Source organism: Ornithodoros turicata, chromosome 3 (assembly GCF_037126465.1).
Source record: "Ornithodoros turicata isolate Travis chromosome 3, ASM3712646v1, whole genome shotgun sequence".
Taxonomy (NCBI): domain Eukaryota; kingdom Metazoa; phylum Arthropoda; class Arachnida; order Ixodida; family Argasidae; genus Ornithodoros; species Ornithodoros turicata.
Window position 1 is genome coordinate 6,626,646 of NC_088203.1, and position 24,537 is coordinate 6,651,182.

General features: G+C 45.8%; 1 protein-coding gene across 1 annotated transcript in view; it reads left to right on the forward strand.

The window, feature by feature from the left end:
• The window catches only part of LOC135389843 (uncharacterized), a 135,837-nt gene continuing 111,300 nt past the window's right edge, over positions 1-24,537 (forward strand). Inside the window, exons 1-3 of the mRNA XM_064619874.1 lie at positions 1-108; positions 197-214; positions 15,326-15,382. Of these exons, the coding sequence (XP_064475944.1) occupies positions 105-108; positions 197-214; positions 15,326-15,382 (79 nt within the window). The 5' untranslated portion in view covers positions 1-104. The remainder of the gene's footprint in view (positions 109-196; positions 215-15,325; positions 15,383-24,537) is intronic.

Sequence of the window (24,537 nt, forward strand, 5' to 3'; positions counted from 1 at the left end):
TTTGAAGCAGAAGACGACGACATATAGTGTTGGCTGCATAGACATCGACTGGCTGTGACCTGCACGGATTACGCGTTGTTTCTGTGCCCAAAAGCCTCTTAATCATGGGTATGTCGTGTTTCATACCCGCATTTTCGTGTCATGTGGATGTTTCGCATAGCTAATTCTCTAAAACCTTCGTCATCGTTCCTTACAGCGGAAAGCGAGATTTCGGGTAAGTAAGCAGTTGAGCAACACTTCCTCTTAAGGAAGTGTTGTCCCTCTCTTCCTCTTAAGATACACACTGAATACGCTATTGTGTACACACTCTTAAAAATGATCTTCAGCATATATAGAACGCTCCTAGCAAACCATAATCAGCAACGACATCGTTCTCGGCGCTGGTTTGTTGAAAACGGGAGACGTACGCCTTCTCCAGCGGGAGCTGTTAGGTATGTCCCGTCCCCGTGTCTCGTGTTTTGTAAGCGCGTTCTTCACCATAGTGACCGATAGCTAGTTCCGTGACCCGCATGGTCACCACAAAACGGCCAAAGCTGCCACGCAGAAAGGAAGCTAAAAAAAAAACGGATTGGTGAAGGCGCAGAGCTCGGAACGCACGAGGTTCTGTCGTAACTTGGTTGAAGGTCGCTCAGCACATGAAAACGTCGTGGCGTCTCGTGGCAAATGAAGCGTCTCGTGGCGGCCACAGTCGATGATGGCGGAGTTATCGCATAGACAGTCTAAACCGAGAATTACGTCGAAACAACAATTAGGAAGAACTGAGAACTCAGTCTGGTACACCCTAAAACAGAACTTCACCACTACAGCACAGTGAAGACCAACCATTGCACAAAATAATTCATTGATGACTTCCGATTTGTGGTAAGCGCGCGGCGTACGCCATTATTAGAACTCCATAATTGTTCCAACAAGGAGTACGCGGCTTTCGTTTTTAACCAATCAGGGGGCAGCACGATGTCATTCGGGATGGAGATTGGCTAAGAGCGTCCCGTGTCGTGAAGGTCTGTTTTTAGAGCAGGGGTAATAGCCCCAGCACTGTAAAAATGGAACTTCACTAGATAGCATGCTCTTAGCCAACCACCATCCCTAATGACATTGTTCTACCCCCTGATTGGTTAAAAACAGGAGGCACACGCCTTGTTTTTGGTATACCTATGCAGTTATGTCAATTAACCGAAAAAGGCGCACGCCTCGCACTTTCCACACAGTGGGAGCGCCAACGGCATCATTTTGTGCAGTTGCTGAAGCGGGCACTGAGATTCCCCAGTTTTCCGTGCCTGGGCTCTATTTCTCCACCGTAAAAACAGAATTTCACCGCATAACACACTCTACGCAAACCTTGCAAAAAATTGCTACGAATCATAGGATTATCGTTTCTGGTTCGAAGGGAGCAGGGCGCGTACGCCTTTTTGTGTCAATTATCACATATACCTAAATTGACACAAAAAGGAGTACGCCTTCCTCTCGCTTCCTTCGAATCAGAAGCGATAACCCAATAATTCTTAGCAATGGTTGGCGTAAAGTAAGCTATGCGTTGCAGGTCTGGTTTTAGAGTGTACGGACAGGAGCTCGTTAGTCGGCCATTCGAATCTGCCACGTGTTGTAACAACTCAGGTCGCACAACGCACGCGTCCTCGGCGAGTGTATAGATATACATGCCTTTCTGTACCGCTTCCGGTTTGTTGCCAAAATGACATCCGGTTTCGCGGCAAACACGCTCTGCGCCAACCACTATGCCGATTGATGCAGTTATCGCTTCTGAGGAGACAGAGGGCCGTATACGCCTTTTTATGGCAATCCAAATTGCCGCAATGAGGAGTACGCCTCACGCCTCACATTCATACGCCTCCCATCAACAAACCAGGAAAGTGAAAGATATCATTCTGCATGTTCTGCATGGTGGCTGGTTCAGAGCATCCTTAGTCGCGGGAGGACCGGAAGTATTCGTGGCGACGGAAGTTGTGACGGGGGCGTTTACCTGAGAATGTCATGTATATTCGTATCTTCTTTTTTATATGCATGTTGTTTACGTTTATGATGAATTTCGTTGTGTATCATCTTATGTGCATCGTTTCGTCCAAATTTCATATAACTATATTGGCAGTTCTCCGACATGAACATAGTTAGTAAATATTGTGAAAACATTGAGTTCACGCATGGTCTTATTACCCTATTACCCTTACCCTATTCAGAAAAGGAGTTACAAACAGAAGCAGTTAGAAGTCAGGAGCAGGGTAGGACGATGACATTTTGATAGCAGAGCCATTCCACGCCAAGTGATCCATAGGTGCCGCTCGATGCCCCCTAGAATTTTATATGAATTTTTTTGGTGGTTCCTTATGGACCCCGAAAGCAACAGAACATTGGTCTTTTCTAACCAAATTGAAATATATAGGGTGCAGAGCCCCTCAAAGATGCAGTGCTTGGAGAAAACTTATGTCGGTTTAAGCAGGTATTACGGCCCACGTAAGACACGGAGCACGTTAAAAAGCGTCTTATCTGGTAGGGGAGAGTTCATTTTACGATATGTAAGCAATTTTCATCATCACACTCGACGGGCTCGACGCTTGTGGCGTGCACGAAATTTGCAAAGTTTGTGCAAGTTTACCATTTTTTTGCAATATAAAGTTTTTGAATTTCTTCTTAAAACTTTTTTGTCATATAGCACTGGCGTTGCATTTACAACGTAAAAAAATCCAACCCCACCGGTGCACCCTAAGCCGCAGAAAAGAATCGGGAAGTTGTAAAAATTCGACAAAATGCACATTTTTGACCGAAAAAGTCGGTGTGAGCATGTCGTGATAAAAGCGTGATGAAGGTGTCATTCGATGCACCGTCTTCCTAGCAAGACGTAGCAAAAAAATGTCCGAGGTACTTTTTGTGCAACTCTAATAATAATTTTTTTAATTGAAGGTAACTTCGCAAACGTGTATGCGCAGTGTGGCGCAGCGTATGGAATGTACAACTGAGCGGGTGACTCACAAAACACTAGACGGAAAGAAAACACTAGGCAGACGCATTATTGAAGTAGCAAATAACGGTTGCAAACACGTGTTTCCCTCCTTCGAGACCCGACGGTTGTGCAGTGAGCGCTCATCAAGTTGGCCATCTTGCGCTCTAACGAAACTAGTAACCAGCTCGCGGTGGCGGTAAGTAAGAGATAAGTAAAGACATGAAGATAGGGGTCCGTTCAGGTTTCATGGTACCATATGGTTGATTTTTGGCCGTGTGGCATCCGGCATCCTTCAGTCGAGTCGTTGACATGAGTCGAGTAATCACGAGATGAACAGTGATCAAGTACTGCATGCACCGAACACAAGCGGAGAATGCTTTAACCAGTAAGTTCCTGGTATTGTTCCTTTCATTTTTTTGCATGTGCATGTTAACTCATTTCAGTATTGGAAACAAATCCCTCTAGCAGTCCACTCCTCTTGCACGCATATAAAACGTAGTAGCTGTGATGTACGGTCTTTTCGCTTTGTGCGCCAACAGTTGAGATGTACGCATAAGAGAAAATTTTGCCAGTCACGGATGCTATCACTTTCGATACCGGATACCCTACTTCCGCGCATTTCTGTTGTGCACAGAGCTATGATACATGTACTGCGTTATTCAAGTCATTTCTAACGTTTCTTTCATAGTCATCTTGCATACGGGGGACGGTTATTTCAGAGAAATATGGGTGAGCGTACCAGGACATGCACATTCATGCTGCTTGCCATGTGAAGACATTTTAGTGTATAAGCAGGACATTCAAAATGACTTCAGGGAGATCTGGGACTTTTCGACTTGTTCCTTGTCTTAGATCTTGGCTTTCGCAGTTCAACTCACAAACACCGCTAACTTAACCCCTTGTTACCGTTGTTTCATGGCAGTGATCAGAGTCCAAAGAAAGAAGAGAAAAGTCCCAGATCTCCCTGAAGTCATTTTTAAGGTCAGGCTGAGACACTAGACCTCACTCGGCAAGCAGTATAAATGTGCCTGTACTAGTACGCTCGCCGATGTTTCTATGAAATAACCATCCCCCGTATGAAAGATGACCATCAAAGAAACGTTATACCTGACCTGAATAACCCAGTATCATAGCTTTCTACACAACTGAAATGCCCGGAAATAGCGTGTCCGATATCAAAAGTGACAGAACCCGTGACTGACAAGGAGGAAGGGAGTTGCCTCAGAACAGAGGCCGCCGATATTTGAGAACAGCGACTGTTCTTCTTCTGGGCACCGTCCTCATCATTGGCATGGCATTTAAAGGGTTAGGTGTGACGTGTTTAAAGGTTCGTGTGAATTGTGGGTCAACAGCCCGGAGGGAAGAAAGGGTCCGTACGGGCTTCTACGGCCGGAGTGAATGGCTGCTTTGTTGCAGTGTGGAGAGGATAAGGTTTTTCTCTAATACGTACGTCTCAAATGTTGGCGCACAAAGCGAAAAGATCGTACGTCACAGCTACTAAGTTTTATATACGTGCAACAGGAGTGGACAGCAAAAAGCTTCTCTTCCAATACTGGAATGAGTTAACACACACATGCAAAAAAAAATGAAAGGAACAATGGCACATCCAAGGAACTTACTGGTGAAAGCATTCTCCGCTTGTGTTCGGCACAGGCAGTACTTGGCAGTACTTGGTCAACGTTTACCCAATACTAGATGTGCCGCTTTTTGGTCTGTTCCTAGCACGCGTTGTTGTAGCCAAGGTATAAAGCAGCCTTGGCCATTCAACGGATGTTAAGGGGACAAAAAAAAAAATACTCGATGATCATTCTTCAATTATTATGCTCCATGAGAGAACGTTGATCACGGCATCCAAATACGAAATTATTTTGCTTCTAGCGAGTACCTTTACCATGATACAATGCCGTTCAAGTCGCACAATCCTTGTGAGTCTCTCTTTCAACCTTGGAACCAGGTCCCGTCATAAGGTTCCAACGTATAGCAAGGCCGCAATCCAGGCGCTGGAGGTGGGGGAGATTTCGCTCTCCTAGTCAATGACGGCCCCCACTGGGTCAACCTGCAGATCGCGAGGGAACAGGTTGCGAGAACATCGCGGTGACCTCGCGGAGCAATACAGCACCGAAAACATAGTGCGCGCATGAAATGGAATATTGGGGGCTTTTGGTACGGTTTGAACTGGCTATCGTGGGTTTGACAAGTGGGAATATATTTAGAATTGACCTCACTTCTCGATATTAGAACGAAATTAATGTATGAGCGTCCCACATTCTGAATGGTTGATGGTTCGCGACGTCAAAATGGCGTGTCGCTATTGTCGCCAGGACATCGCAGGGCGGGGCATGAGCGCGAAAGAGGGCAGTGAATATTCGGTCGGTTTGGAGCCATTATTATTTTTTTGCGACAATAATTTTTTGAAAACTTCCACTCTGAGCACCGTATCACAATGCATTTAAGAAACGTGCGCCTGTATAGCTGTTTATTGCCCTTTTAAGATTTTTAATATATTTCAATGTATTACAAATTTTATAGTGTTGGTTTCACTGTACAAGTGAAGCTACAGCGAAATTTCCTAGACTCCTTTGGGGAAAAAGTCATTTTTCTCCCGGGAGCACGGTCACCCGATACTCCTTCTGATCAGGAACCTCCGGCGAAAAGTTCGCCGAGGGTGCCCGGACAACGCGTGGCGGCGCAACGGTCGTTCGGGGGGAGACTTTCGTCTCCGCTGGTGCCTGCGCGTATGGCTTGCGTAGTGTTTCCGCGGGTGTTTGGAAGTGTGAACTTTTTCTTTTTGGCACTTGCGCTTTGCGTGCGCCCAACCAGAGGTTCTTTTTTAAATATCATTGAAGTTTACTGCAATCTTTACATTGGGTTCGTACGTACGAGAATGATCTGCACAGATCGAGGAGACTGATTCGAGCGTGCAGCATTTCGTGATGACTATATTCCTCACGGAAGGGCAGCCTTAACTTGACAAAAAGTGAATGAAAGTGTTTTTTCCTTGCCTACTAAACATCGATGCTTTGTATACAGGAATAAACACAAAACATTCGCTAATAGCCGTATTGTAGATGTACTGCGATAAGCGATTTGTTGAGCTCCTTCAAGTTGATCACAGTATGACACGTGTATCAGCAAACATTAAGAACCGTAAAATTTTCAAAGGATATAGAGCTTTCGACATTTCTTAATGTACAACTTGCGAGGAAAGATGTAATGCCAAGTCGACTTAGTAAACGAAGTTCCCTAATACCCGTTTAACCATTTACATACACGTTTTTGCTTAATCGGAAGAAGGGAGTGGGAGGGGTGATTTTTTTTCTCTTTTTACCAATTCGTTTTTCTTTTCCTTTCTGATCTGCTATGCGTGAAAAGTTTCTACGGCCCATAAACTACGGACCCTAGAGCTCACATATGGCCGTGTATGATGCAAAAAAAGTATTGTTTCCTTATCTTTACCATTAATTTCAAGGGAAGGCTGGCTCAAGTACTTATCTCTTTCCAGTCTTTATGTATTTGTCACCAGATACCACAACGCTGGTCTCGCAAATATATATATATATATATATATATATAAAATAAAAACAAAAATATATATAAAATAAAAACCTACGCATTGCTGATGAAGGCCCAATAAGGCCGAAACAGCTGTACAATGCTGGTGTGGCGACGTTTGGGACTTATAAACATATGTTCAACGTGCAGCCAAAGAGCGTATGCTATTTTTCTTCATTTAATATTCTACTGGCTTCGCACTGGGCTTTCAGAGGTGAGTCACTCACCCTGACGGGAGGACATCACGTTCCACGTGACCTTCCGACGCCACTCGCTCAAACGTCGCCCACCTACGCATTGCTGATGAAGGCCCAATAAGGCCGAAACAGCTGTACAATGCTGATGTGGCGACGTTTGGGACTTATAAACATATGTTCAACGTGCAGCCAAAGAGCGTATGCTATTTTTCTTCATTTAATATTTTACTGGCTTCGCACTGGGCTTTCAGAGGTGAGTCACTCACCCTGACGGGAGGACATCACGTTCCACGTGACCTTCCGACGCCACTCGCTCAAACGTCGCCCACCTACGCATTGCTGATGAAGGCCCAATAAGGCCGAAACAGCTGTACAATGCTGATGTGGCGACGTTTGGGACTTATAAACATATGTTCAACGTGCAGCCAAAGAGCGTATGCTATTTTTCTTCATTTAATATTTTACTGGCTTCGCACTGGGCTTTCAGAGGTGAGTCACTCACCCTGACGGGAGGACATCACGTTCCACGTGACCTTCCGACGCCACTCGCTCAAACGTCGCCCACCTACGCATTGCTGATGAAGGCCCAATAAGGCCGAAACAGCTGTACAATGCTGGTGTGGCGACGTTTGGGACTTATAAACATATGTTCAACGTGCAGCCAAAGAGCGTATGCTATTTTTCTTCATTTAATATTTTACTGGCTTCGCACTGGGCTTTCAGAGGTGAGTCACTCACCCTGACGGGAGGACATCACGTTCCACGTGACCTTCCGACGCCACTCCCTCAAACGTCGCCCACCTACGCATTGCTGATGAAGGCCCAATAAGGCCGAAACAGCTGTACAATGCTGATGTGGCGACGTTTGGGACTTATAAACATATGTTCAACGTGCAGCCAAAGAGCGTATGCTATTTTTCTTCATTTAATATTTTACTGGCTTCGCACTGGGCTTTCAGAGGTGAGTCACTCACCCTGACGGGAGGACATCACGTTCCACGAGACCTTCCGACGCCACTCGCTCAAACGTCGCCCACCTACGCATTGCTGATGAAGGCCCAATAAGGCCGAAACAGCTGTACAATGCTGATGTGGCGACGTTTGGGACTTATAAACATATGTTCAACGTGCAGCCAAAGAGCGTATGCTATTTTTCTTCCTTTAATATTTTACTGGCTTCGCACTGGGCTTTCAGAGGTGAGTCACTCACCCTGACGGGAGGACATCACGTTCCACGTGACCTTCCGACGCCACTCGCTCAAACGTCGCCCACCTACGCATTGCTGATGAAGGCCCAATAAGGCCGAAACAGCTGTACAATGCTGGTGTGGCGACGTTTGGGACTTATAAATATATATATATATATATATAGTATTAGGCCACACTTCAGTAAGTGAAAATTCTGTACTGGTAATTTCCTTAACTTGCTTGAATCACGTTGGAGTCTCGTTTCTCATTACAACGTTATACCGAATAGCGCGAAAGGTTTTGATGTGTGCAATTTGCTTCCCAGAAAAAAAAAAAAAAAAAAAAGAACTCACATAAACATGCAGGCAGTTTCGAAAATTACCTAAAGTTGTTTTGCAGGCGATGTTCGTGGGAACCTTATTTGCTCGTTGGCCAGTTCGATTATCGCTTTCGTCACCCCATTAACTATACGGGATGTGCTGCTCTGGCTGACAGACGGCACATCCCCGACGACTGACTGGAAACTCCCGCTGGCGTAGAAGCGAAGCGACGCAAGCACTTGCACATCTACTGGTATCGCATGGGACCGTGCTGTTGGACGCCGTAAGGCTGGAGCCAGTATGTCGCACAGGCTTTGTACTGAAGCGCGTGGGAGACGGTAGTATCGTAGGAGATGGCTGTCCGGTATGCTTTCCAGCACTGTCCTTGTCTTCAAAACGCGTTCACGGTTAAAAGTCCTCCTTGACTCCACGGCTGCTAGGTACGCCGCCATCTTTGCTCGTAAGACTGCTCGGTGGCTCTCTTAGGATTTCGTTGTAACTTGCAAGAAGTTTACGACGCGCGCGCTTCGTGAATCCGCTATTTGTCGTAACTTTTCCTTACGACAGACTTGCGAGAAATCTTATCGTAAGAGGCTTTTGTGAATCCGGCCTCTGATGTCCCCTCAAGACATCTTTCTTTCCTGGCAAGCACTATGTTATGAAATCGTCTTCGTCGTCGTCGTCGCGCTCACTGATTATTTGATTTCATTATCCAGTGATTGTTTTCCTCCTGCGGATGTTGGTTGGGACGCCAGTCTTTTTCTTAATGTCCCTGGCTTTACGCACCAAGCGGTCAGATGCTCCGAAGTATTCCATGGTTTGCTGTCTGGACCACGACGCTGGTGCCAGCGTTAATATCATCGCTCTTCGTGATGCGCTCTCTGCTGTTGAGAATTTCTCCAACTCTCGCAGCAAGGTCTTATAATCAGCGACGAAGATGGGGCATGGCTCTTCTGATGTCGACGGCGTTGCTATGCCGATGCTTAGAGACCTCTCTAGAGCTTCTCTTGCCCTGGACTCCATTTTACGCAATTTCGCTTCTGCGTATCTCTGTCGTTGTGCTATGGCCCTTTTTCGTGTTTCACGAAGGAGTCCCATTGATTCGTTCAGTGAACCGAGTGAGTCTTGCTGCAGGCTCCCCGATGGTGCTCCAGGGCTCAACGCCGGTTCAGTTTCACCTGATGTGGTGTCCTCTTCATGCTTGTTACATTCTATGTAACAATTTGGACACAGCTTGTCTCCACAGACCAGTTGAAGCGACACTGTGTGCTTAACCAATGTTGAAGGTATTATGTTTGTCCCACGCATGGTTGTTCTTGTGTTTACCGAACGGGTTGACACAGCTCGTTGATGACACCTCTGGCGGTACTTTCGGATGTACAGCGCGTAATGACCTCCGCACACAGCAATGATTGAAGAGGGCGCCCGCTTTGCACGTGTGGATATCAAATACTGGTCATGTTCACTAAGATCGCTGAACTTGCTTAGAGAAGGTGTACGTGCCTAGGTGTTCCACCCCCTTCGGGCCAAAGGAGCAGACTGGGTCATCGCTAGCCTGCGCTGAAGTCGATGCCACATCCATGGTCACGCCTGGAGAAATGCTGCTCCAGTAAGAACGTGGTTCGGTATGGCAACACGCCCTGAGCGTCTATCCTTCTGCTATACGCAATGAGGGATCGATATGACTTCGCTTGCCAGTGAGGCAGTGCAATCTGCGTGCTGCGTTCTGTGTTGTGTTGTAAACTCTCCATGCAGTTCATTGCCCATGGCGGCCTTTCTCAGGGCTAAGATCCGATAGGAAGCAAGATGCTTTCTCTGCAACCGTTACCTTACACCTCAAGCTTCAGTGTATGGCAGAATAATCTTCTTACAATAATAACGAGAAACAATTGCCGACACAGAGAGCGTATGACTGCTCGCTTTCGACGACAGCTGGATTGTGGTGTTTATTTATTTACAACACCTATATTTATCCAGCTGTCGTCGAAAGCGAGCAGTCATACGCTCTCTGTGTCGGCAATTGTTTCTCGTTATTATTGTAAGAAGATTATTCTGCCATGCACTGAAGCTTGAGGTGCAACGTACGGTTGCAGAGAAAGCATCTTGCTTCCTACAAAATACATGATATGATGATACTTCTTCTGAAGTCTAATCTGTCTGCGCTGAAATTTTTGTCTGGTCAAGTTACAGCAAACAGCATAACACGAGGACAACAAGCAAAGCACGCGTGGGGAAGTGTCCGTGTCAGAGAAAGACAACAACGAAAGTTGCAGTGTACGCGGAAAATCTGCAAATTTACGTTCACTAAACTGAAATGTGTCGACTCAACGCATGAACCTATTCGATAATTCATTATTCCCGAGGATTACGAATTATGCTCTGAACCCTAAAGGAACTTTAAAAAGTAGCTGATCAAATCCTCCTTGAAAACACGCGGCGCTATGGAAACGTTGTCTGCTCCACGAGGGTGTCTCCCCCCGAACGACGCGATCACCCATGCGGGAGCAATCGTCCCTAAGTGGCCTTGACTGCTGTATTCAAGCCGAGTTTACTGACCAAAAAGAGTATTGCGGGACCCTGCCGCGAGTGAACAGAAAATTCTATAGACTAGGGAAATTTGCCTAGAGTTGACAACACTGCCTGGCTGCGGCTGCTACAGCCTATGCCCGCGTCTCATGTCAGGTGTATCTCCGATCTACGTCTTTATCTGCGTCGTCGCAGCTAAGTCTGAGCTCCCCTCAGTTGGCGCTGATTGGGCGAAGTAATGCGGGAAGGGGGAGTTCTCGCAATTTTTCCTGCGAGAATTGGTTAGGTTGGGTAGGTCCCTATAAGTGACGCACCATCGACGGTTTTCAACCAACTCGGATGAACAAAAGAGGAACCTCCGAATCGTCCTCACGCTTTAATTGCTAAAGACGTAACGCGGATGAATCTTGTTCCTTTGAGTACTGTGACATGACCGTAACTTTCACGACTTGGTGCCTCTTTAGTGACGTAGCATTTACATGTACATCACCACACTTGTATTTCACAGCTGCTCTAAGAAAGCACAGAACGATGTTGTTATCACCCATGGTTCATGGAAAGCCGTGGGCGTACGCCTTTTTGTTGCAAATAAAGTGACTGCGTAAGTGTCACAAAAATTCAAAGTCGGTTACTACACTCTTAACTCGGTACCCTTTAGTAAAGGGTAAAAAATCGCAATATTTTACCCTCTATTTCAGAAGCTACCACGTACCCTCTGAGCGACCCCTTTTATAAAAGTTACAAGGAAACCCACTAATTAGAGGTTACGGCCTTCAATCCAGCACCTGCCCGTAAAGGTTACGCCAACGTGCGGTTTTTATACAGGATGTTTATTTTTATTCGCAACAGAGTAGCGCTCATTTGGCAGGTGGGTTATGTGAATTTTTGCTAATTAATCGATCCGTAGTTACAAACACATGCGTCAGGAAATGTCGGAAATGTTTGTAACTACGGATGGGTTAATTTGCGAAAATTAACATAACCCAAATGTCAAATGAGCGCTGGTGTGATTCGAATAAAAACAAACACCCTGTGCGTGGGATATGGACAGACCTTTACACAACACACCAAGGTACCAAAATGAACCAGCAGAAAAGGAGATCTTGAACATATGTATATTACAAAAACAGAAGTCTGTCAAGAGGTGACACATTGTGCACAAGTGCGATTCTGATGTGAGGAGAAACCATGGTCGCTTTACCATGTATGTGGAAAAAAGAACTTCTAAGTGAGAAGCAATGCATAAAAGTGCGAGGAAGCCAGCGAGTCAAAACAACTGACCTATGTTTGCCAAGCTGAACAGACCCAATGAAATGGAGAATTGCAGCAGAAAAAAATTTATTCCACATTCGTGTTGCACAGGCGAGCGCAAATGGCAATACAGTATTACATAAAACGCACACAACCTTGAGGAATATGAGTGTACAGTAACGCAGGAGACACTACCTTACCGCGTTATCAGCGTTGGAGGCGCTCTGGGACGAGTTTGTGAGGTACTGCATTGCGCTGGTGACGGTATGTGAACCTGCATGTGGGATCCTGGGAACAAAAATTTGGGCAATGAGAGTAACATTTACGGAACCATTCAAATCCGTACAAAGCACAAGGTACGCTGAGAGAGCAGCATAAATGCGGGAAGGCGTTCACTCCGCGATTGAGTCTTAGAATATCGTAAGAACACAACAAGTAGGAAGCTGCGAATTATATATCTCGATGCATATATCCGCAGCTCGCAAAATGCAAGTAAGAGCAGAAAAGTAGCAAGCGTTAGTGGCGTTCATATGCAGGACCGCAAAACGCTTGCCATAATCACAACAAACATGCGCTAAGAGCTCTTATTATCAAATTAAGCACGTACCTAGCACAAAATGTACACTTACCCAGTGTATGAAGTGTGTGAATTAGGGCTGCGGTGGTGACGTTCGTTTTCGGTTATATGTTCTTTGCAATCTTCGCACTCACTACACTTTCCCCTGAGAACACCGAAAATATCCTTGTTTGCTAGCGACATCTAGCTTTTCCGTTCTTTTTGACGATACTATGATAAACGCGAGGAAAACCACTGATTAAAACAGATTACACTTGTTAACGGACGGACGACGAGCGTTAAGCGTTTCAAGGAAACCGCTCTCAGTGTGGATAGACCTAGACCAGGCTCGGCTACGCAGCGAAATCGGAAATCTTGGTGGTTGCGGCATTGACAATGGTTTTCCACCCTTTAGAAAGAAACATACTATCAGTATTCCAGACTGCGAACTTATAATCTGTGTTCATACAGCATTGATAACATGTAGTCGAAAGATAAGACAAGAAACGATACATTTAACAAACGATAAGAAACTAACAAAGAAATTATCGTTGGAGATTTCGCTTAGAAGTTACAGTGTCGGAGTAGAGGGTACATTTATAAGTTACAACAAGCTGTTTTTGTTTTTTCCGAGATGTAACTTCTATTCGTCTTGTAAAGACATGACCTTGGTCGCTTTTAACCTCTAAATATACGTTACAGTGGTGTAACCTATAAGAAATCTCGAAATCTACGTCTATATAGAAGTTACATGTTTCTAAAACTTACAATAAAAGGTACGGGTTTAAGAGTGTACTCCTGTCACGCGGATTCCAACGTCAGCTGTGTGTAGTTGAGTGAAGACGTGTTCGTACACAAAGTGTTTATTTCGGCGTGATGACCACTGCTTTGTGGTGGTTGAAATGGTTGGCGAGATGAGTGATGTATATTGAACCAAGTAGATGTTTCCAACGACCAAGTACGATTCGTGTGTGGCGGAGGGATGGCGGACATCGTTGCATAGAGTGAGGTCAGGTTGTGGGACATGTTTTCTACACTCTCAAAATCGAACTTGACCTCATAGCACGCTCCTGGCCAACCATCATCCGAAATGACTTCGTTCTCGCCCCCGATTTGTTTAAAACGGGGGGCGGGCGCCATTTTTGTACCGCTTATGCACACATAATTGGTATATAAATGGTGTACGCCACCTGTTTTCAAGAAACCAGGGGCGAGAACGATGTCATTCGGCTGGCTGGCTAGGAACGTTCTATGACGTGACGTTTTTGTAGGGGTTCAAGTGTAGGAATCGCGTATTCTTGCACACTGAAACGTCCACCTTGAAGGCCGTGACGAGGAGGAGTTTGTTAGCGTGGTAAAGTGTGAATGCGTAGACTGTATCATTCGTTCCGCCGTGGCGCTAGGCGAGAAGTAACACACGACTATCACGAGTTCACTAAGCATCTGCACTGCTGAAATATTCCCACTTTTAGTGGTGTAGACTAGAGTCACTTAATAAGCTACGCTTCAGAGTATCGTCACATGAGGCAAACAGGGCGAGTTCGAGCTGCCATGTTGTTTTCGTTGACCTCCAGCACCACCTCTAATTTTCTAGCAGAAATTGATGAAGATGAAGTTCGGCAGTGGAAGAAGACAACACTTCGAAGACAGCTCCATGGATGGCGCTGGAGGTACGCTGGAAACAACATGGCGCTCTTTTGCCTCAGTGTCGGTACTCTGAAGCGTAGCTTATTTAGTGACTATAGTGTAGCCTAGAGATCCAAAATTTCTGGAAATTTTGAATCACTCGAAAAAACAAAAAACAAACAAACGTTTTCCTTTTTTTTTCTCGGAAAATGGAAAAAAAAATGGATACAAAGGCGGTTTCTGCTGAGTCCTATAGCATTGCCGGCCGAGCCACAGCATACAATGTGTTCGAAACTTCAGTAGTGTTCACCCTTTAAGCATAAATGCAGAGCAGAGCATCCCTTGAGACTGCTGTCTACTCAGCGATAGGTAAATGGAACAACCCGTCCACTCCGACCACAACTCAGACATTATGTGAACGCGATGGCGATCGCTTGGAGCAGCCAGACGGAGCTCTAAGTTGGTGGTTGTTGGCGAATTAGAGACACCTAAGGCACTGTTGGCGGGTTGGAGCGCATCGAAGGCACGCAAATTTACACTTTTGAATTTTGTCGCCTGGAGATTTTGTGCTATTTTTCCGGAGACGAGGAAGAAAACAAAAAACGTTTTTTCCCCCAAAAATTTCCGTTTTTTCCGGGGCTTGGCATATCTAGTGTAGCCGTTACACCGGCGCGCAGGTGAAGGCGACTCGGCAGTGAGTTTGTTGAAGGGGGTCGAGGATGCACAGCGCATGGTCCCCTCCCCACGCGTTTTCCGTTTTTTGCTTTCCTTTAGCGCCATTCTCGTCATTTTGCGGGGACCACGCCAGTCACGGATCTAGCAGTAGGTCTGCACACAACATCCTTAAAAGGCGTTCGCCTCCCGCTTGCAACAAATAAGGGGAGACAACAATGTCATTCGGCGTGATGGCTGGCTAGGATCGTGTTACGCGATCAGATTCTATTTTAAGAGAGTAAGGTATTTGTGTCAACATAGGAGGAGGTATTGAGCCAATATGAGTAGCATACTAGTGCTAGCCGTTTATTCTTGGGCAGTATACATACAACTGTGTTCTGCATAGGGGATGATATGGAGTCAGCTTCAACTGACCCAGTCAACAAGTCACGACATAGGTCCAGCGTGTTATCACTTTTAAAGGTTTGCTAATATTTTACAGTTATGTCTTCTGTGGCATCAGAGGGACAGTCTTCTATTTCTACTGGACAGCAAGAGGGTGAGTTCTGTGTGTATCCATGTGAATGGGAATATAATTAGGGGCACACCCCACTCGATATGATATAAATGGCACAAAATGAGATTCTGTTTATTATTTTGCCGTAAAAGGCCCAGAACTTTCAGGGCGATTAAAGACGCCGAGGACGTCGAACGATATCACCCGCTTTTGGCTCGTATCGCGTGAAGACCGACAAAGGAATCAGTTTCAGCCGCACAGGATATATCGCACACATGTGAACCAGCGGCGTGTTTGCGGTAGAGTTAGGGGTACTGTGAACGATTCTTTCACGCTTTTGACTAAAAGGAGAGATGAGCAAGCCATCGGATAAGAGTAAATGTAAAGGATTGAAATAGACACCCTGTATAATTCGTGAAAATAGGTTGGTGGTTTAAACCGCAAAGTTGCAAAGCGCCACCCTAGGAGTCGAATTCACAGGTACCGGAACTGCAGCACTTTTCTGCGCGCTAGTTAAAAAGATTTTGAAAATGCAAAACTTTCGAGCGTTCTACTGGATTTGCGAACACTTTTTCCTACCTCCCTCACGGTGTCACCCTCACTGAAATGACATTGGGTTGTTTCTCAAAGCATGGAGCATTCCGCTTTCTCCCCCGAAGTTTTCGTAAATAGCCCTCGATGATACGTAGGGCGGAGTGTGTATATCATGGTTGGTATATATCATGGTTGGTTGTCTGTACATATTTTTTGTATAAATGCTATGTATAGTTCAATGTTCATCTATTTTATTTGTACCTTTGTTGTGTTAACTTAATTAATTGATATTTGTTTGATCACATGCAAGCTGTTGTTTTTGCTGCCAGAGTATATTGAAAGGCGAGGCTAGTCAAGCTGTTGCTACCAACAGCTTTTTCCTCGTCATTCATGTATATGGTAAATAACAATTTCATTAAATAAACTCAAACTCAAACTCAAACTCAAGTGGGTGTTGGGGAGAATAGTGATGCCATTTCTCAACCTACGTTGTCGCTAAAATGCCTCTCGCAAGCTGAGCAAGGTTCTGACGTTTCCTTCATCTATTTTATTTTGGTGTTATTCAGCAATAATTCCTCATTTTTCGTCGTTCGTTCGAGACCACAGCCTTCCTGGAAACGTATGCGTGACCTATGCTAGGACACTGCTCGGATTTCCTAACCGATGGTTGCTTTACTTTCCTGTGTGCAATGGTCACCTTTCCCGTTTACATGGTAAAATAGCTCCTATAAATCCCAAGAACCCGCGCTGGGATTTCCGTCTTGCAGCAAGGCACCTCCAGCTGTAAGGGCATGATAGGCTATAACTTGGTTTATTCGCTCTAACGTCATTATTCCTTGCAAGACAACCTGTCACAAGCTTTTGTTAAATTTATACATCTCCAAGGTAGTATCTCCAAGTTACATGAGGTGTTCAACTAGTTGTTGACATCTGACAATCGCCATGTCAGAGCTCTTAAAGGTCAGCTATGCCGATATCCCAAATAGTCGAAACGGTTGTGATATTCTGAAAGTCCACATCCAGCTCTCCCCAAAATACACGTTCATTCTCTGAGTTCGGTACAGTACCATGTCAAAAAAATAGGTAATTCATTCCGAAACACACATGGGCGCAGCCATTTTTATGACGTAGATGCACCCGAACGGGCATTGTGACGTGTACGCGCCTTCGTACTTGTCAGTGGATTTCAGCTACGGCTTCTCGCGGCTTCACGTATCTGTGCTTGAAGATGGCGGACAGCCGGGTTCCACCGTTCCGCGATAAGTAAACAGTGCAGCAGCTGCGAACTCATTCGCGAACCAACCTCTGTGCGATGTTGTGACTGGAATTCGTCGTTTGTGTTTTGTGAGCACGTACAATTTGTATCAAGTCGCGTCTGCGTTAGCCCCTTTACAGCACTTGCCCATTGTAGAGGCTGACGTTTCGACAGCCGTGTCAGCAAGAAAATGCCGACAGCGTTTTATTACTGCAGGAAAATTGTGCTATGTATTTGAGAAACCGCATACTGCTATGGGACGAGTTTTACGTACGATTTATCAATGTGCAACAGCGTCGACGACGGTATGTAACGACGAAAGACGTAAAACGAAATACAAATCACATTTTAAACTTTTTGTGGGATTCTGTGCATTTTCCAGAAGCTTTCTTTGAATCACACACTCCCATGTCACGCTGCGTTGTGTGGTACGCTACAAACTACTGCATTTTATGTCTAACATCTGGATATTGTTTGTAATGAACACCGTCGCACAAAAACATGCACACGAAAGCTCCAGTAGCCATGTGGCTGCACACTATGCAGACGCAAAAGAAGTACCAGAGCACATATTGCCACTTAGAAATGTGGTGTCTGAAGAGTTAGGGCATAGCATAGATCCTAGAAATCAGGTGCACCTTATCCTTCTGTAGAGTGCTCTTTCAATTCACAACTCAGCCCGTGGGGTGTAAAAGTGTTAAAGGCAATTATGTGACTTGTCGTCCTGGGTGACATCACTGGCCAGCCTCGGGATTAATTCCGTGCTCAGGAATTATTGTACAAATCATTTTGTATGTAGGACGTGATAAGCAATATGTAAGTTGCAACCTTGTCTGCAGTATTCTCGATTGCCTCTTACCTTTACAGTTCGAGACACGTTACCAAACCATTTGCAAAGGGCACTCTTACAGGGGCCGTGTAACTTGAGTTTTTAGTTTATAAAATTTATAGAGCCCGGCCTGACCCAGTGACATTGCGAATAGAGCCCGGCCCGGTGACTCAGCGAGTACCGCCTGGTTTGTGTTTCCAGCCGTGACGTATGCGTTTGTAGCGCCTATCAAACAAATTTAAAGGTAAATTTATAAAAACAGAAGACAAGGCCACAAACAGTTGCTGGTGGTTTAACGTCCCTACAGCGCGAGATGAAATTAAATCCAGAACACACACGGCCAAGCGCGTTATCAAGAGAGCACTATCAAGTTTTTGTGGAGGTAGAGGATGTCTTCGAGAACCTTTCTCCCAATCTCAATCCCTTTCTCCAAGCTTTCTGTACGTAATTTTGAAATACGTGAGGAGTCAGGAGCTGTGTGGAATGGCTTTGAGAATCTTCTGGAGCGTTGAATCATATGCACAATGCAGTGTTGTTTCCTTTTTTTTGCAAATATATGCACAGGAATGACGCAATCACGTGATGATATGAATTAATAGTTTTAATTAATGTGTTGAGTTAGCTGCGTGGCCCCACCGAGCCTGGGTCAAAGAAAGATGTTTGTCGGCCCGGGCGCGGCCCGTGGTGCTGGCGTATTTTAGCGGCTCGGCCCAGAGCAAAATTTAATAACAAGCCCTGTCCGGCCCGCGTGCCGAGTCGGGGGCCCTGCCCGTTCAGGGCCCTAGTGAAAAGCGGCGCGTGTGGGCGGGAGCTGAGTGTAGGCATGGGACTAAAAAGGAAGCACACATTTGGGAAACAAACCGAAAACAAAGTGTGTTTTTGGATTACCTTGATTCCCTACTACTCAATACTACCACGATTCCTAACCACTACAATAGCACCTACGACTACAATAATTAACATTCGAGCGTGATCAGCTGCAGAATTGCCGAAATGCCTGGAAAATACATGCGGGAACCAGATAACACGCTGTGGGAACATCTTCCTTCCGCATCGCAGGCTATCCCACTCCCAGGGCCATCCGCGTTCGCTCATCTATGGGCGAGAAGTACTCAACAAAAGGCCGTTTATTACGTACGAGTTACAAGAGAGAGAGAGAGAGCCAGCTCCGCTCGGCCTGATCGATAGTCAGGAAAAAGCCCCGATGCCGTCGTTTACACACAGCTTCCAGGAATGCCCCCTTCGCATCGCGTGACAGTTCATCAGCGTGTCACAAGATAAGGCACCCTTGTTATCGCCACATCTCGCCCACCTCATGAGAAGAAGCCAGGGCTGCGCCATCCACTTCAACCGGGACGCCCACGAAAGTGGAAAGCTATCACTGTCCACGCAGCCACGGAACGAAAACGTGGAGACCTAGGAAGAGTTGCTGAGCTGTCTTGTGCAGACCCCGTACGACCCCGTACACGCAAAACCTTTGCACCCTTGGGCATCATGCAACTGGAAAAAGAAAACACTTATACAATGACCAGGAGGTGCCTCCTGACGGGAGGATCTCTGAAGACCACCAAGAAAGAATGGCATCGTGAAGACGATAATTCTATCAAAAGGTAACTTGATCGACAACACTAGTTCTAGTAGCCGATATAGTAGCGTTCCTTGCGTTGGCAGCCAGCGGGAACAGGGGATGCTGGTGGCTGCGACACGAGCGAGACTAGACGGGGCACCTTCGTCCTCGTCTCGCATGCACCTGCGCTTGACGAATTTAGGCGCATACTTCCGCTCGAAGATAAAGCCTTACCAGAAGTAATGGGTACGGCAGCCAGATTGTGGCAGAGGTTTCCACAGCGATGACGTTGTCTTAAGAAAGACGTAGGGTGACATCTGCGGTATGCATAGCCACGTGCCGTGCGAAGCAGTCCTTGAAAATAATATCGCCGATAAGAGAGAACGTTGACCTCGTATCAGTCAGAGAAGGGCAATCTTTGCCCCAGATTTGAAAGGCGGCAATTCTTTGTCCTGAGGATTATTCCAGACAGATAGAATCAAAGGAGCTAGGACGTCTCCTGTTCCTATCGCACAGCTTGCAGAGCCGGCATCGGCAATCTACCTGTGCGCAAGTACATAGGAATCTAATGCTCGGGGGGATGGCTCCACGCTGTAAGAGGAACGGTGTGGCTCACCGAGCCCAGCTGCTCGGCGGTGCTCAACCGAGGTTAGCTGAGTCGAGCTCGCAGAATGCGGTTCCAACGCCCGTCTTAATAAAGCCGCGGGTTCACTCAGGTGATATAAGTAAGTCGCTTGGAAAAGAGCGATCTTCTTGCGCCATCGCTACTAGGTTTCATTTCATTTCATATTTCATTCAAAATTCATGCCAAATGAACATTTGTACAACATTGTGTGGTCCCGTAGCCAAGGCTACTGGTGCGTCCACTACAAAAATGCATTTATACATTCGGCAGCAAAGACTGGCACATCATGTAAGTTTCAAATGCTAAGGCTATGCTAATGCTAAGGCATAACAATGTGGTTTATCACATGGCTCAAGGAAATACACTAATGAGACACCACGTACTCTACTATACTCTAAAACTACATACAACAATATACTCTAATAAGACACCACTATAGGTGTTATACGAGGCTGGTTCCATAAGTTTCCGGCTCGACCAACTTTTGATAGTCATAGAGACGAAACAAGTGTATCACTTTTCCACATAGTCACCCACTTTTGCACTTTTGGCACCTTTCAACAAGCATTGTTATACCCGCATGTTTTGTCCGCAAAATGTTGGAAAACTGCCTCCTGCACCTCACTATCGTTTTGAAATCTCCGTCCTCTGACATTTCTCCTCAAGTTTGAGAACAGGAAGTAGTCACTCGGTGCCAAGTCTGGACTCTAGGGTGGGTGGTGGATTGCTTCGAAGCCGCACTCCTTCAGTGCAGCCTTGGCAACAGAAGCCGTGTGGACAGCGGCATTGTCCTGGAGCAACTGGACACCTCGACTCAACCTGTCGTGCCCCTTTTGGTTGATGGTGTCTCGCAGTCGGTGCAGGAGTGAAGCATAATAAGTCGCATCCACTGTGGTGTTCCTCTCTTTGAAGTCGATGAGGAGGATCCCATGACAATCCCAAAATATTGTTGCCATGATCTTCTTTGTGGATTGTGTGACCTTGGCTTTTCTTGGGGGTGCTTCTCCTGATTTGCGCCATTCCGTGTACTCCTTTTTCGAAAGGGGATCATAGTAGAGCACCATAGTCTCGTCCCCTGTGACAATTGACTTCAATATTTCTTCTTCGTTCTCTTGACAGAGCTCCAAAAACTCTTTGGCACAGACGTCGCGCTGTTGCTTTTGAACTGACGAGAGAAGTTGTAGCACCCATCTCGCACTCACCTTTTTCATGTGAAGGCCCTCGCCGATGATGCGAAAAACGGTTGTTTTGGAAAGCCCCAGCCATTCTGAGATTTCCTTCACCTTCAGACGCCTGTCGCTCAGCACTTCCTCCTCGACAAGAGACAAATTTTCTTGTGTCACCACTTCCACTGGACGACCATCGCCTGGATCATCTTCAATGGACTCTCGCCCCAGTCGAAACTGGTTAGCCCAGTCTTTTACCGTTGTGTACTACGGAGGGGCTTTCCTGTACACGTTGTCCAGTCGCGCTTTAATTTCGCTAGGGGAAAGTGCCTCTTTTGTCAAGAATTTTATCACAGCACGGTACTCGATTTTTTCCATTTTAACTGAAGAGTGCACCCTGGCTGTTTGAACGCCGCTCTCCAACCGACAAAAACGTGGGGAGGGTTGAGGGTGGTGTTCCTGCCCTCCAACAGATGGTGCCATGCGCCCTTAATCGCATTTTCAAATTCGCGCGCATTTTCTACCTGGGGCCGGAAACTTATGGAACCACCCTCGTACGTTTACCATATACCCACAGAAACATTTCTAATATATTCATCTAGTGCACTTTCAAACTGATGAGCGGTTTTTACCGTAATTGGCAAATCGTTCCAAATTCGGACCCCAAAATGTTGTTTAGCGCGAGTACCATAGACATTCGTTGCAATAGGGATAATAACTACAACAACTAGTATGAAAGCGTGTGACTCTTCGCGGCTGTTTTAAAGTAGTTATATAAATCGCTTCATTATTCCTCAGAACGTTATGTTACGCCCCCTTTTTAGAATTCATAATTGCTCAATCGATAGAATGTTTACTGTATTGAATATTATCCTGGAGAGAGAGAGCGATAGTTAGAAAACATCATAATTCTCAAAGCTCGTTTCTGTGGTCGTACAATCCCTGTCAGATAGTCTTATACGTGCATCCCCAGGTCTCTAGACAGTATGTGAGATGACTTTGAAAGAAACTACAATACCAAATCTCAGTATGTGCAGTGGAAAAACATGTCTACATTTCGTTAGCACATGGCTGGCTTATGGTAATTTCTCCTGTATGGACTCTATATGGGGCTTCGCAGGACAATCTGTTATCCAAAATTATACCTAGGTATCGCACGCGTTCTGTTTGTCTAATCGTTTCATTGCCTTGCCACCTTTGTGCCATTAAACACATAATCTATCTACCTATCATTGCACATAGTTAAGGAAAAGTTGGTTGTGCCCACTTGGGATCTGGAGGTGCGACATATTAAAAAGGTGGTTTTCGTAGTGTTTAGTGTTAATCTATTGGCCGACAACCACTTCAGCAACTTGACCAGATCAGATTGCATAGCAACTGCCAATTGCTCTAGGATCCTGTGCAGAACAGACACGTATCGTCTGCATAAAGAAACGATTTAGATACCTTTAGAGCATTCGGCAGGTCATTTATATATAAGGAAAATAACAGCTTCCAAAACTGCCCCCTGTGGTACTCCTGTTCTTATTTTTGAAAATTTAGATGACACCCCATTAACTGTGACAGACTTACTACGCTTCGAGAGGTAACTCTTAAAGAAATTGTATATGTGTCCCCTAGAGCCGTAAAAGTAGCTTATTGAGTAATATGGTATGGTAAACCATGTCGAAGGCTTCCTTTCTATCGAGTAAAATACGTAAAACGAGAAGTTTGTCATTGAGAGAGCTGTAGAAACTTCTTGTCTAGAGTTGCAGTCAAGGTTGATCGCTGAGCCCTGAAGCCATGTTGATTTGCATAAATTAGTTCGTATTTCTCGAGATAAGGTGTTGCCCTCTTGCACCCAAGCTTCTCAAAAATGTGTTTATCGTGTTTAAAATAGAGATCGGGCGGTAATTCTCTAGAACGTCAGGATCGCTGGACTAAAATATGGGCACCACCTTTGCCATTTTTAGAACACTGAGATACACTCTACTACATACGCAGTGGTTGAAAAGGTGACAGAGGGGATAATAATAATAAGGTAGTAAAGGGGATAATAATAAAGGGGAGGTTATCAAAAGGATGCACTCCAGTTTCGGGAAAAGGGGATACTGTGATGGGGTTAGCTCTGCTTACGATCCCACACAGCCCTATGTTCTCGTTCGCGCAATAAGAACAGGTCGAGGTGTCGTAGAGGCACCAGTACGAAGGCACCCTGACTACATGACCTGGCCCTCCTAACCCTAGGTTGTTGGGTCTGCTAGGCGCTAGTAGTATATGATCAGCTCGACTAGCCGCCAACTCACACAGTGATCCAGACGCCATTAATTAGTAATTAGAGCAATTTGGGACCCCCCGCAGCAATTAGGATCATTCAGTGAGTCATTACACTAATTGGGGAACATCTAAGATGTGCCCAGACCACTGTGTGAGTTGTGGGCTAGTTGAGCTGATAAAAAAATAAAAAATAGGTAGAAAATAAAATGAAAAGATTGAAATAGAGTGGAGAGAAGGAGTTTAGTTGAAGATCAACGACGCCATCTTGAAGAAAGCGGTCCGGAACGGCCGCTGACCATTGCCGAGCGTCGGAGCTCAGGGGCGGGTGACTACCTAGTTACAAAGCATCACACTAGGTGACGCCACCATCCTTCTTGTGACCAAACCATCCTGTGACGTCAGCTGTGACGTCATCGTGGCATGTCTGGGCAGGTTAGGACAGGTTTGGACGTGCAAGGAGAAAAACACTCGTAATACAGAGGCTGGGAAAACAAGAGTAAATATGCTAACCATCAATTGCTAACAACAAAAAGAATCATGCACAGAAGGAAAGCAGCCCACCACAACAGCTGTTGGTCATATTTTATTGCAATGTGTCGTTGCCAGGGGGCAGCACTTGCCGTTTTAGTTTTGTGCTCGCGGATCTCGAGACATGCCATCTCGTTTTTCTATTCTCGGCTCACTTTCGTTCTTGGCCTGTCTCATTAAACGAGCCTGATCCCCTCGACTCCGAGTCTGCGTCCCTGTTTGCTTCTACCGCCTTGCGGCTCCTGCACAACAGGTTATGGGCCCAGGACATCTAGGACTGTGACTCGACGACGACTGTCACTGACCAAGCGCATCTTTGCGGAGAAGCAAGTGAGAAGTTGGGACCAGGAGAGCGGCGGAGAGACATGGCGCTCTCAGACGATAGCGCTCTCAGGATACCGAAACTGACTTCGGAAAACTACCACGCTTGGGCGATT